Consider the following 13,175-nt stretch of genomic DNA (forward strand, 5'->3'; position numbering starts at 1 on the left):
AGGTTGATTAAAGCAAAGAAAAAATTATATGTGAATATAAATTTTTCTCTTTCTGATACTGTATGGAAATGTTTGTTGAGTGTGTTAATAAAACTATAATAATCTCAGTAACTTTTCTTCCAGTGAAAATAAAACATTTTGGGTGTACTATATAATTGTAACGTAACATTTTCTTTATAGTCTTTGTAGCTAAATTTGGGCATTTTTTTAATGATAGTTTGGAAAATATCAGCTGCTATGTTTATTTACAGTGCAATGATAATGACACTATTCATGGTTTAACACGATTAGTATTTTGTATATTATGCTACACCAAATTTTTGCTATCTTTTCCTATACAAATTATTGACTTTAAATCAAGATAAAGTTAAGTGTTTTTACAGTGTGCACATTACATTTCCTTTCGTATGAGCTTCACCCCATCACTACATATAGGCATGGGCATCGGCAGGGGGTCAAACCGGCTGGACGACCCTTCCCCCTGGAAATTTCCATTTATGTAGGGCTACCATATTTTGAAATGCTAAAAAGAGGACATTTTCTTCGAAAGCCACACACACCATCAACTTATTCACAAACACGAAAACATTACATAAATCACACAATTTATCAGCAGCACTTACTTTATCTTCATGTTCACTGCCAGGTTTCGTGAAAAACTGAGTCAGTTTTGCTTTTCGCACTCCACGTGGGCTTGCAAGTCTAGCCCTCCTTTGTTTGCCACAGACACATATGTACCGGGTTTACAAACCACACACTCGCTTTCAAAATCGTCTCTACCACATCTGAAACATGAATACTTGTCGTATGCCGATTGAACTTGAACGCCAGACCTGGTTATTAAATGTTGTTTGTTATCAGTCCGTATATTGTTCCTGTCATGTATGCCTAAAAAGTCATAGCCGTTCTTCGTGACGAGACTTCTTTCATTTATACCAATATGTAAGTTGTTGTACTTGTTCTGTTACTGTGTTCCGGAATTATACACTTTTGTTTGTGTTGCAAATACTGTCTTATTCTTGACTCCATTTTCTGGATTACGGAAGAACTGAAAGAACCCAAAACTCAACAATGGCGACGAGGATCTTGGAAACTTCATTTGATAGATTCGAGCATTTCTGCAAAGCTTCAGACATTCCCGATGATAAGGCTAAACATGTTGTATTAGCAGCAATAGGGCACAGAACGTATGCTGATTTATACAATCTCATACAACCTAAATCAATATCAGAGCTCAGTCTTGCTCAAATTCAACAAACATTAATCCGCCATTATGAGCCCAAGAAGAATCTCGTACTTGAAAGGCATAAGTTCTTTCTTATTAAACAGAAAGATAATCAAAGCATTCCTGATTTCATTGTGCAAATCAAAGAGCAAGCCTCAAAATGTGATTTTGGTGATCTCATTGATTCAATGTGTCGCGACGTATTTATTCTTGGTATGAGAAGTGTGTGCGTTAGAAATAGACTGTTATCAGATCCTGATTTGACCTTGAAAAAGGCAATAGATATGGCCATGTATCTCAACGAACTAGAATTAAATGAGGGAATTGTTAACCAAAGTCACTCAAAGAATGCTGTGGAACATTCTGAAACTCCGACTGAATTCACTTCGCAAATCCAAAACAGGTACAAGGGCAATCTTCGAATGAACATCAGACAAAATAGAACTGATACAAGGAATATTGGTAACAAATCAAACAATGATTCTGGTAAACCGTGTGATAATTGTAATTATTTTCATCCTAATGGAAAATGTCCAGCTTTCGGAGCTACTTGCAGATATTGTAAAAAGAAAAATCATTTCTTAACAGCCTGCAAGAAGAGAGAATATAACAATTCTAACAAAAACAAATTGGTTTCTAGCACAAACATTGTGCTTAACACACATATCAATGAAAGATCTATCCATGTTCCAGCTAATTCAAAACCTACGATTGTACCAAACAATCACAGCAATTTCAAACATATAATCCGAGAATCATCCATTGATTTTTCAGATGTTAATGTGCCGTGCATTCCCATAGATCACAAATTTGCAGATATTCAAGAAGAAAAATCTAAGAGCGAATTTGTTGATTACAGCACCGCTGGTATCCAATGTAACGCTCAGTGTCCAGAAATTTTCACTACTTTCGTTACCAAAGAAAGTGAATCTGTTTGGCATACACAGGGATCGTTGTTTATCGACTTACAAGTCAACAATTCTAAGATTCCATTCCTAGTGGATACAGGTTCTGTTTATACTTTAATTGACAGTAGACAATTTGAGTCTTCATTGCAAGGTTGCACTATACACAATTTTCCTATCATCTTGAAAGCAGCAAATGGTAATAATCTTGGTGTATTAGGAAAAGTTAATGTTGAAGTTGTACTTCAAGGAATGAAACATAACTTAGATATGATTGTTGTAAAGACAAAATTGAATCGTGCGATTATGGGTTTGTCTTGGATTGATATTTTCATGCCTGAATGGCGAAACATTTTTGTTTCACATGTTCCTCAGATGGTTGCAACTACTGTTGAATCATCAGCAATAAAGGAACTGGTTGCGAATCTAAGGAAAGATTTTCCTATACCTTTTGATGGTGACATCTCCAAGTCGATCAAGCGCTTCGAGATAGACTTGCCATTGAAAGACGATGCTACGCCAGTGTTCAAGAGATATTACGACGTACCGGACTCGCTTAAGGAACCAGTCAAGGATGAATTACAGAAGTTGGTTAGTGACGGAGTCATTGAACCGATCAAATCATCATCGTGGGCTTCTCCTCTTGTTGTTGTTCGTAAGAAAAACGGTGAATTAAGGCTATGTGTGTCCTACAAGAACACTGTAAATCCGCAACTTAGGAAGATGGGACATCTGTTACCTAAAATAGAGGACCTCTTCAACAAGATGGTTGGTTGCAGTTGGTTCGTTTCATTTGACCTTCGAAGGGCTTTCCTTCAGTTACACCTATCTGTACAGGCTCAGAAGGTCCTTGTCTTCAACACGGAATTCGGGTTATTCAGACAGTCGAAGCTTCCCTTCGGAGTAAACTCTGCCAGTGCCATTTTCCAAGCCACGATGGAGCAGATATTGATGGGTGTAGACAAGGTTTCCATTTTCCATGACGACATTTTAGTAGGAGGAGTTACTCTTGAGGAGTGCAATGATAATGCACGAAAGGTGCTGAATCTTTTCTCCGATTATGGCGTCCGCATAAATGAACAAAAGTCTGTGTTCTTTGTGCAAAGTGTGAAGTATCTGGGACATTCTCTTTCACAGGAGGGAATTCGTCCTCTGAAAGAAAACATTGATAAAATAATTTAGTGTAAACCACCCACTAATGTTGGCGAATTGAAGTCATTTCTCGGTATGGTCACGTATTACGCTTCGTACCTGCCAAACCTAGCTGACTGTGTTGCCAATTTATATGATTTGTTGAAGAATGGGGTACGCTGGTCATTTACAGATGTTCATCAGAAGGAATTCCAGGATGTCAAGGATCTGCTATCTAAGGACTTAGTACGTACTGTATATGATCCTTACAAAGACTTATACCTCATGTCGGATGCATCTCCTACCGCCACGGGAGCAGCCATAATGCACAAGATAAACGGAGTCCTAAAGCCTATCATGTGTATGGCCGGTACTTTATCCGCTGCGGAAAGGAACTACACTCAATTAGAAAGGGAATCACTTGCATTAGTCCGTGGAGTCAAATACTTTCACAAGTATCTCATTGGACGACATTTTGTTGCGTTCACCGACTCGAAACCTTTATCTCACCTGCTGGATCCTAGAAGTAACCTGCCTGCTTTAGCCATCAGCAGAATCAACAGATGGAAGTTAGTATTGGAAGAATATGACTTCAAAACTGTTTACACGCCTCATGTTGAGTTGGCTGATGCATTGTCTAGAATTTGTGTTGCAGACGATTCAGTTCATGATTATTATGATGATTTCGCATGTCAGTTGACAGCTGAGCCGGTTGTCCTTAATCTTATTGAATCTTCGGTGTTGACGCGCATTTCGCTGGAATCACAACGTGATCCTGAGCTTTCTAAAGTCTTCGAATATGTTCAAGGGAGATGGCCACAATTCATCGGGAGAACAAAAGGTCATTCTCTCAGAAAAATATTCGACAGGCGATATGATGTCCACATACAGAAGGGATGTATTTTCGTGGGCGAGAGACTGGTCGTACCTCAATCTTGTATCCAAAGTGTCCTAACTCTGTTGCACAAATTCCACCAGAGAACATGCAAAATGAAGGAAATAGCTCGTTCATCGTTCTTCTGGAACACGACGAACGAAGATATTAAGAGGGTTACGTCTTTGTGTGACACACGTTTGCGATACAATAACAGGCCCAACATACCGGGTACCGCATTCGAAACGTGGCCTATTGCATCGCAGCCTTTTGAGCGTGTTCATCTTGATTTATTCCATTTCTCAGATATGAATTTCCTGTTGCTGGTTGACGCTTATTCTCATTGGATATCTGTATGGAGAGTGAAGAATATGCAATTTGACACAATGATTGGTTATTTAGATGAATTTTCTTCATGCTTTGGATATCCGAAAACCTATGTTACAGACAATGGCAAACCATTTGCATCTTCAGAGTTCAACTCTTATTGCTCAAAGAGGAATATCAAGCTTCTTCACTCAGCTCGGTACACCCCCCGATCAAATGGTCTAGCTGAAAGGAATGTTGGGGTGGTGAAGAACTTACTCGAAAAGAACTTTTCAAATCGTTCATGCATCACGTTGAGAGAGATGGACAAGTTCGTTCTTGAGCTTTTAGGCAGATTAAGGAATACTCCAGTGCACGGGTATAGTCCAGCCGACCGTTTGCTTAAGTTTTGGCCAAGAACAGACATTTCCGTTTTGACACGTCAAATGGTCCTAAGAATCAGCCTATTAGTCCCGTTCCGTTTATGCCGGGGGAAAAGGTACTTGTGGAACGTCACAAGAAACAATTCAGCCATGGGTCCAAGTACAAAATCGGCGAAATTGTTAAATTGATAGGCTGGAAGATGGCGAAGGTGATTGTAGATAATGACCTGATTGTTGTTCATCTCACGAAGATCAAGAGGTATCCCGACAATGTTGGAGAAGACACCTTTGTCCGAAATCAAAGTCGACCGCGCAGAAACAACCCAATGCTTGTTAGAGAGGAGGACTATCTTCCAGTACCTGCTACTGAAGATCAAGGGGAGCCTCCAAATGCGACCTGCGACAATCAACCGGTTAGGAGATCACAGAGACCAAGACGACCGCCTGACCGCTATGGGCAAACTCCATGAAATGGGAGTCTCTTCAGCCGAAGGGGAGGAGAGTGTCGTATGCCGATTGAACTTGAACGCCAGACCTGGTTATTAAATGTTGTTTGTTATCAGTCCGTATATTGTTCCTGTCATGTATGCCTAAAAAGTCATAGCCGTTCTTCGTGACGAGATTCATTTATACCAATATGTAAGTTGTTGTACTTGTTCTGTTACTGTGTTCCGGAATTATACACTTTTGTTTGTGTTGCAAATACTGTCTTATTCTTAACTCCATTTTCTGGATTACGGAAGAACTGAAAGAACCCAAAACTCAACAATACTTTTCTTGTAACTCATTAGAACTTGCACTTTCTTTTAGGCATATTAGTAGCTAACACCGTGTTCGCAAACTCTAACTTCCACTTCGAAACACGAACAAACAAATGACGTGGAAATCACATCGACCGGAACTTGAAACTGTAACAACAAACGACTAACGCTTAGCGCATTGTCCAGTACTGCCAACATCAGAAGTTTAATGATTCAAAAAGTTGTAACTTCATGATCTCTGACCTATGATGATTGGATAAAAGGGTCCAAAAAGAGGACATGTCCGGGAAAACCAGGATGTATGGTAGCCCTAATTTATGGCAATTTTTAAATGAAGCACTTCATTTCACTTCATTTTGCGTCATTGTTTAAAAATGGTCTTGAGATATCGAATTTGGTACGAAACTTTCATAATTTGCAACACTGAAACTCTGCTAATTTGTAACTTTACACATTTCGAAACTTATACTACTGTGTTTGCTGCTGCTGCTGCTACTGCTACTAATGTTAGAAGTAACCATTATGTAATCTTGGTTGTAAGAAGTACTATATTATTCATATAAAAAATTTATTGGATGCTACACTAAACTAAACTAAAACTGCTACTGCTGCTACTACTAGTAATATTATTATTATTATTATTATTAACAAAAACAACAACAACATAATTTAAAATACCCATTATGCAATAATTTTAAAAATGAACCCCACCTTGACAAACTTCTGCATATGCCACTAGTTTTGTGTCACAATATTTTTGAGGGGAGTCTCCTCGACATCTTTGATTCAACCCCCCTAGGAAAATTTCTGGCAACGTCCATGCATATACGGTATTTTGTTTTCTTTATTTTCCTTTCTTAGAGCTTCGTAAACACCATTAAATGAGTATGGCACTAACGTACTTTCACCAAAAGTGATTCTGATATCTACAAAATCCTGATTTACATTATTCTTTAAATTAATTATTTAAAGTAATTTAAATGAACCACCTTGAACCGAGGTCTGTAGCATACCATGATATTGCTCTACCTCAAGGGGGTCAGATATCAGAAACACTTTTGGTGAAAGTACATTACTCTTGTAATCGTGATTATTACTTTCTAAGATAGGAAAATAAAGGAAATAAAATATATGTACTGATGGTGCAGGAAATGTAAACACAGAGGATTTCTCTAGATTTAAAATTCCATAATTTTATGGCAAAAATAACGAACATTTTGTGTAGAAAAATATACAAGATACTAATCATGTAAAACCATAAATAGTTTCAATATCATTAAATTGTAAATAAACGTGGCAGCTGATATTTTTCGAACTATCATTAAAAAAATGTTCAAACTTCTGGTACAAAGACTGTAAAAATATTTAAGTTAATATTTTAAGTTACAATTATAGAGTACATCCAGAATGTTTTAGTTTCACTGGAAGGAAAGTTACTGAAATTATTATTAGTTTCATTAACAAACTCAACAAACATTTCCATAGTAGTTACAGTATCAGAAAAATGTATGTTTTACATATATTTTTTATTTTCCTTAATCAAACTGTTTAAATATTTTACAGGGCCATTTACTAGAAAGTACATTTCTATAAAAAATATATATCTATGTGCATGGTGCCAAAAATCATGCAAGCAATTTTAAGCATGTTTTTTTTTAAAAATTGTGGCCGTGGTGGCTCAGTCGGTAAAGCGTCTGACTACCATGCTAAAGGTCTTGGGTTCGATCCCTGGCCGGTTCAAATCCGGGAACTTTTCTAACGTTGGAAGCAGCCCCGGCGCCCACCCAGCGTCAAATGGCATGGGTACCTGGGGGAAATCCTGGGGGGGGGGTAAAGGTGGTCAGGGGCATGATGCTGATCACATCACCCCCGCTCACGACCGGATCAAGAAAGTGTGGGGCGTTACCCCCACACCCCCTATATGCTTTCATGGCATGGTGCTAAGCACAGGGGAACACTTTACCTTTTTTTAAAAAAAAAAATGATTTTTTAAAATAAAATCGTGACTTTTATCCAGCTTGCTCATAATACAGCCCCTCCGCAAAGGGCTTACAGATTTAGTTTTGGGTAGAGGCATATAATAATTCTACTACTACTTTAAAGTTCAAGTCCTGTCACGGATAGCCCACATGAGCGTAATGTTGACGAAACACATTTTATTGTATAATTTAGAAGATATCATTACCTGGCATGCCAGATCCTAGAACAACAACTGGTATAATAGCTGTAGTCTGAGCAGTTAGACTTTTCAGAAGAGAACCACTTTCAGACTTCAACCGTAATTCAAATTCAACAGGTTCATATGATACCTTGAATCTGAAGGATACTAAAGCCCTGCCGTAAACTTTTATGAGCCACCTGTAATAGACAAAAAATAATAATAGTACAAAGAATCTTGCCTTAAATACCATGATTCTGATTTATTTTTATATACAGGGTGCAGCAATGAATCTGGCCATTTTGCAACACTAGACACAGCTAGTTGTTGTGCCAGATGTAATGTGGCTACCGCCAGCTTGCAGCCCTTCCTTCACCATTTAGTTATAATGGGAGTCGTAGAATGAGACACATCGGGCATTCACTCTAAAGCATATTACAAGAAAGCGGGGATATTCTTTGGCCCACCAGATCTCTCCGCACGTGGTTATTTTCTTTGGGAGTAAGTGGAAGCCCCTCAATGAACTTAAAGATCGAATCAGGGAAGAGGTGTCTCAAATTCCTATCTTACTGACAGAATGTGTGGAACAAAATGGAGGTCATTGTAGTAATGTTATTTCCAAACCCATCACAATGTAAGGACTTAATTTGTATTTTCTTTTGGTATTTCTTCTTCAATGAATAAAATAGTAATTTTTGTCAAAATTATGAATGTTTTGTGTGTATTATGTATTATTTTTGTCTTAAGTGTCTAGTATTTAAAATTGGCTGATCAGTGACGTGCACTGAGGAGTAGCTAGTCTAGCAGAGATAGATCAATCAATCTCACATCTCGAATTATATTCAAATCCCAATATTTATTGTCTTGTTAAAGCCACCACAGCTCATACGCAACACTGTCTTTTCCAAACGCTTCTCGTCCATCGGTGTTTTCCGTGGGCAAAGCTGGCTGGATACCATAGCTCGCTCTTCTTCCGCCAGACCAGTTTCCAGGTAGAAACGGCCGGCCCAAGGAAAAGGAAGATTTCTACCTCTAACTCCCTTGCCTCCTCACCCCCCGCTGCAATGGTTGAAAGCCCGTGCTTTCAGGTCCCCCAGTCTATCTCCTATAGGACAGATAGGGGATTGGTCTCTCATAATTTTTTTGTAAATTCTCTAAAGAACTCAGGGTAAAATTTTCTGCAGTACTTATGTTCTCTGTATTTACACAATCTTTTACATGTTGTACAATATGTGCGTATGTATAATATGGGATGTAGTTTTATTATTTATGAAATGGGAACGTGTTATGTGCAGACAATAATGTTATGCTTTCTTTCTTTTTTTCTTTTTCAAATATGGAATATATAATGATTAAATTACAAATATGTGCTCAGGCTCTCTCTGACTCTCGTTTTAGTAGTGTTTTATTTAAATATGCTACTCTTGGTCTCTAACGATCTGTTGTTTCAAGTCCACTTTATGCACAGTAAGGCTAATCGGGACTGGACCTACAGTTTAAAGTGGGATCCGAACCACTATGTGTTTCCACCGGGAATCGAACCCGGAACCCCTTGCTTACAAGGCGACGACGCTACCATTGCACCATCGGGGAGGCCTTGGTCTCTAAGAGTCATAAATACGGATGTATTTATTTGGGCAAGAGAACGCGTGTTCATATTGTTGTTGGTTTGGTTTATTTTACTTCGCTTTTCTGCCACATTTGGTTATCGCGAAAATGAGGATTGAGTGATGATATGATGAAATTGGTGAAGGGACCTCATATGAACAATCCAGGCCAGGATTCGAACCCGTGATGAGTGCGCATTCTTGTCCTATGTGTTGCAGTGAATAATGAAATAATTTGGAATGAAAAATGTATCTCAGAACTCAAAAAGTCAAATGAATATCATTGAAGAAACTACAAAAAAGTGTGTTGTGTATTGTTACTTGTCACCAAATCAACCAAGCATGGGGGAGTGGTTATCTATCACAGCGCGCTACGACACCAGGAGTTCCGGGTTCGAACCCCGACCCGGGCATGGGCGTTCCCTGTGCTCGTCCCTTCATCAATTTCATCGTATCATCTTCGCAATTAACCAAATGTGACAAAAAAGCGACGCTAAGTAACAAAAATGAAATCAAATCATTGATTAATTGCTCAATTTGGTTTATTTTACTTCGCTTTTCCGCCACCTTTGGTACGACAAAATTGATGAAGGGACACACACACAAAGAACACAAATGGCTAATCCGAGATTCGAACCCAGGATCTCTGGCTTAGAGTCAAATCAAATAGTTTTTTATTTTCGAATGTGGGTGGGGTTACGTGTACTTTTTTCTAGTACTCATTCATAATTTTGCAATCTTTTCCTGTTATTGACATTCTTCTTTTTTGTAGGAATACTGGCCCTAAAGGGAGGAGGGGTGTGATCCACACCAACCCCCAACCCCCTTGAGCACGCCACTGACTGCTACCCCAAGTGTCGACGTCACCGCACGTCACTGTGGCTGATTCATTGCCCCACCCTATGTATCAACACTTTCAAGACACCATGAACAATAGTGGTTAGTGTATTCTTCAAATCCAAGATGTCATCGAATGTAAACAGGAAACACACTTAATTTGGTGTCCATCATTGGCTACACCCAGTGACAGCACTTTGTCTCCAACCACCACCTCCAACCAGTTTCTTGATGACCCCAGGATTAGGTTAAGCTTGTTTTGTGCAGTTTTTGTAGCCCCAAAACCTGGATAACAGATATTAGGATTTCAAATTATCCAATATCCATTTCAGATGCAAGAGATATCTAAATATCTAGATAATTCAGATATCCAGATAGTACAGATTTGATGAACGTTTTGTAGAAAATCTATACAGTGAAATACAAACATGAAGAATAATAGCCTGTAAAATGGGCAAACAATAAAACTCTCCAGATAATGCACACATCGGATATCCGGACATTTTGGATAACTTGGATGATCTGAAAATCCAGATATTTCAGATAATATGTATATCCAGATATCAGAATATCTGATATCTGAATATTTGAAATCTGGATAGAAAATTATCAGATATCCGGATAAAATTTTATCTGGATTTGGCCATCCCTAGTAGGGATCTTTCAGACCAAAGCAACACGAACACATGCACATTTATTTCTGAAGGTTGGTTTGCAAGAGACACGTGTCGTTTGTTGCTTCAGTCTGAAAGCTCCCGTACATGTTGTGTTCAAATAATAGGATGTTCCCAGCATGTTTTATATGATCACATAATCAAATTTCCAGCATTTAATCAAGAAAAATCACTTTAACCATACAAGATTAACTCAAAACTGTACATTTTGCTAAATTTCAAGAATATTTGGATTCTGCAAAAGTGTCAGTCAACATTCTGCGATTCTGGCATCCATCAGCCAGTACCAGTGATTCTGATACTAACAGTACTGTGCAGAATCAACTCAGCCATAGTGTTACACATACCACACTTTTAACATATTCACTGAAATATATTCACTTATATGCAATATACAAACCTTTCTATCATATTATCCTTACTGGGTATATAGTAACCTGTAAGTTCATCTATATACGGTTGAGGAACTTTATTTATTGGCGAACATGTATTATTGGCCTTTGTACATGCATGAATCACACCGTAACCTGGTTCTGTCATTACACGAAGCCTCCACTGATTGTCTTTTGTTTTCGTTCCTTCAGTATATCCATAGGCAAATACTGTATAACCATCCTAAATGAAAACACCAAAAGCCTAATGTCATTTTTATATTTTTAAGTTACAATGGTGATGAGAATGAATGGTGATTTGATGAAAGACTAACCAATCGTGGCCTCTCTGGGACTTTAAACCCAGAACCTTCACTAGAAGTATGTGAAGTTATCAATTTTTCAGTTATTAGTGAGTCTCCCTGATGGCATAGTGATAAGGTTGTTGCCTTGTAATCAAGGGGGTTCTGGGTTCGATACCCGGTGGAGGCACATAATAGTTCGGATCCCACTTTAAACGGTCCAGTCCCAATTAGCCTATCTGTACACAAAGTGAACATAAAACAAGAACTCGGTTATTAGTGTACTTTCCTTTAGACAATAATCCTACATATGTATATTTGTGTGTGTGTGTGACAGAGAAAGGGAGAGGGGGGGAGAATGAAAGAGGGCAAAGTAAAGCATGTGACCCCCTCCCTCCAGACGAGAAAAGTTGGTGAGCGTTTTTCAGTTTTTAATTATACAAATGTCCCTAGTATCACTTGGTACCTTTGCATGGCGTCCTCTGACTTTTGCTGCTATTAGGCAGACAGCAATTGATGTCGATGACCAGGAGCATATCCTGATTGTCATTTGTGCATGTTTAGCCTTTACTAGTGGTCTCAGCGGGAAGGGGGGCCGGGGTGGATTACATGTTTAATGTTCACGTTTTCAACTTTTTTAAACTTTAAACATCGTCATCAATTCTTTATTTATCTAGTACAATATAGTATTGCGATGATGTGCAGTATTCCAGATGAAGTATGTGAAAGTTTTGGTTACCATTGAGGACTGTACCAATGTACAGCCTCAACGGTACATGCTACGCTTAAAATTCAAGCACATTAGATTCAAACCCGCATATTTCCAACAACTTCCCTCTTTTTCCCATTTTTCAATATGTACACTAATAATAGAGTTGTCCTATGGGACAATACTTTTGAATCACCCTGTCGCTAACAAATATAATATTTTCCCCTAATATCTTCAAAATTGCTTTCGTGGCTATTTCACAGATGAGGACAAGCAACGTAAGCAAATAAAATACCTAGTAGTGTGCATTTAATTAATTGCCTACAAACTTTATCCTAATAAAACTAGAAAAAATGACAACCTACCTCATTTGGGGTATATTCATATGGCTGAACACCAGTTGCTGTTTTTGGTAATTCTAAACCAGTGTCGTTATCCATGACATGCACGACATAATAAATTAGAGAGCAAAATACATCAATGGCACAGGGTACAGCCTGGGGGGGAAAAAGACTGACATGAAAAAGACTCTGGAAACTCAATTACAAAATTAAACAAGACAATAGCCACAATATTTACTTCGTTTTTTACAAAAAGAAATTGAATTGATATTGGAAAGGTTATCAGAAAGTACAAATATGATTGACTCATGGTTTTGCCGCCAATTTCCATGGTGGAATGGTTAGCACTAGGACTGAGCTGATAACAATACTCTTAGTTAATCCCACTGATAGCGATAATACCAACCTCTCTGGTGGAGTGGTTATCACAGCATGCTACAATGTCAACGGTTCTGAGTTCGAATCCCAGCCATAGCATCAATTTGTTGTGTTTTAAAATATTAAAAAAATATTTAAAAATTACATCAGAATATAAAAATACCTGTTTTATAATCACAAAATACAGTATTTTGGTGCAAAATCAATGGAAAG

The 13,175-nt window shown here is 38.2% G+C and overlaps 1 protein-coding gene across 1 annotated transcript in view; it reads right to left on the reverse strand.

Moving 5' to 3' along the window:
* LOC146003785 (androglobin-like) overlaps positions 1–13,175 on the reverse strand; it is a 90,205-nt gene that overhangs the window by 16,906 nt on the left and 60,124 nt on the right. The window contains exons 18-20 of the mRNA XM_083142200.1: positions 12,609–12,740; positions 11,262–11,476; positions 7,771–7,943 (exon numbers count right to left, since the gene is read on the reverse strand). Of these exons, the coding sequence (XP_082998326.1) occupies positions 7,771–7,943; positions 11,262–11,476; positions 12,609–12,740 (520 nt within the window). The remainder of the gene's footprint in view (positions 1–7,770; positions 7,944–11,261; positions 11,477–12,608; positions 12,741–13,175) is intronic.

Source organism: Lepisma saccharinum, chromosome 20 (genome assembly GCF_977018435.1).
Source record: "Lepisma saccharinum chromosome 20, izLepSacc3.1, whole genome shotgun sequence".
NCBI lineage: Eukaryota > Metazoa > Arthropoda > Insecta > Zygentoma > Lepismatidae > Lepisma > Lepisma saccharinum.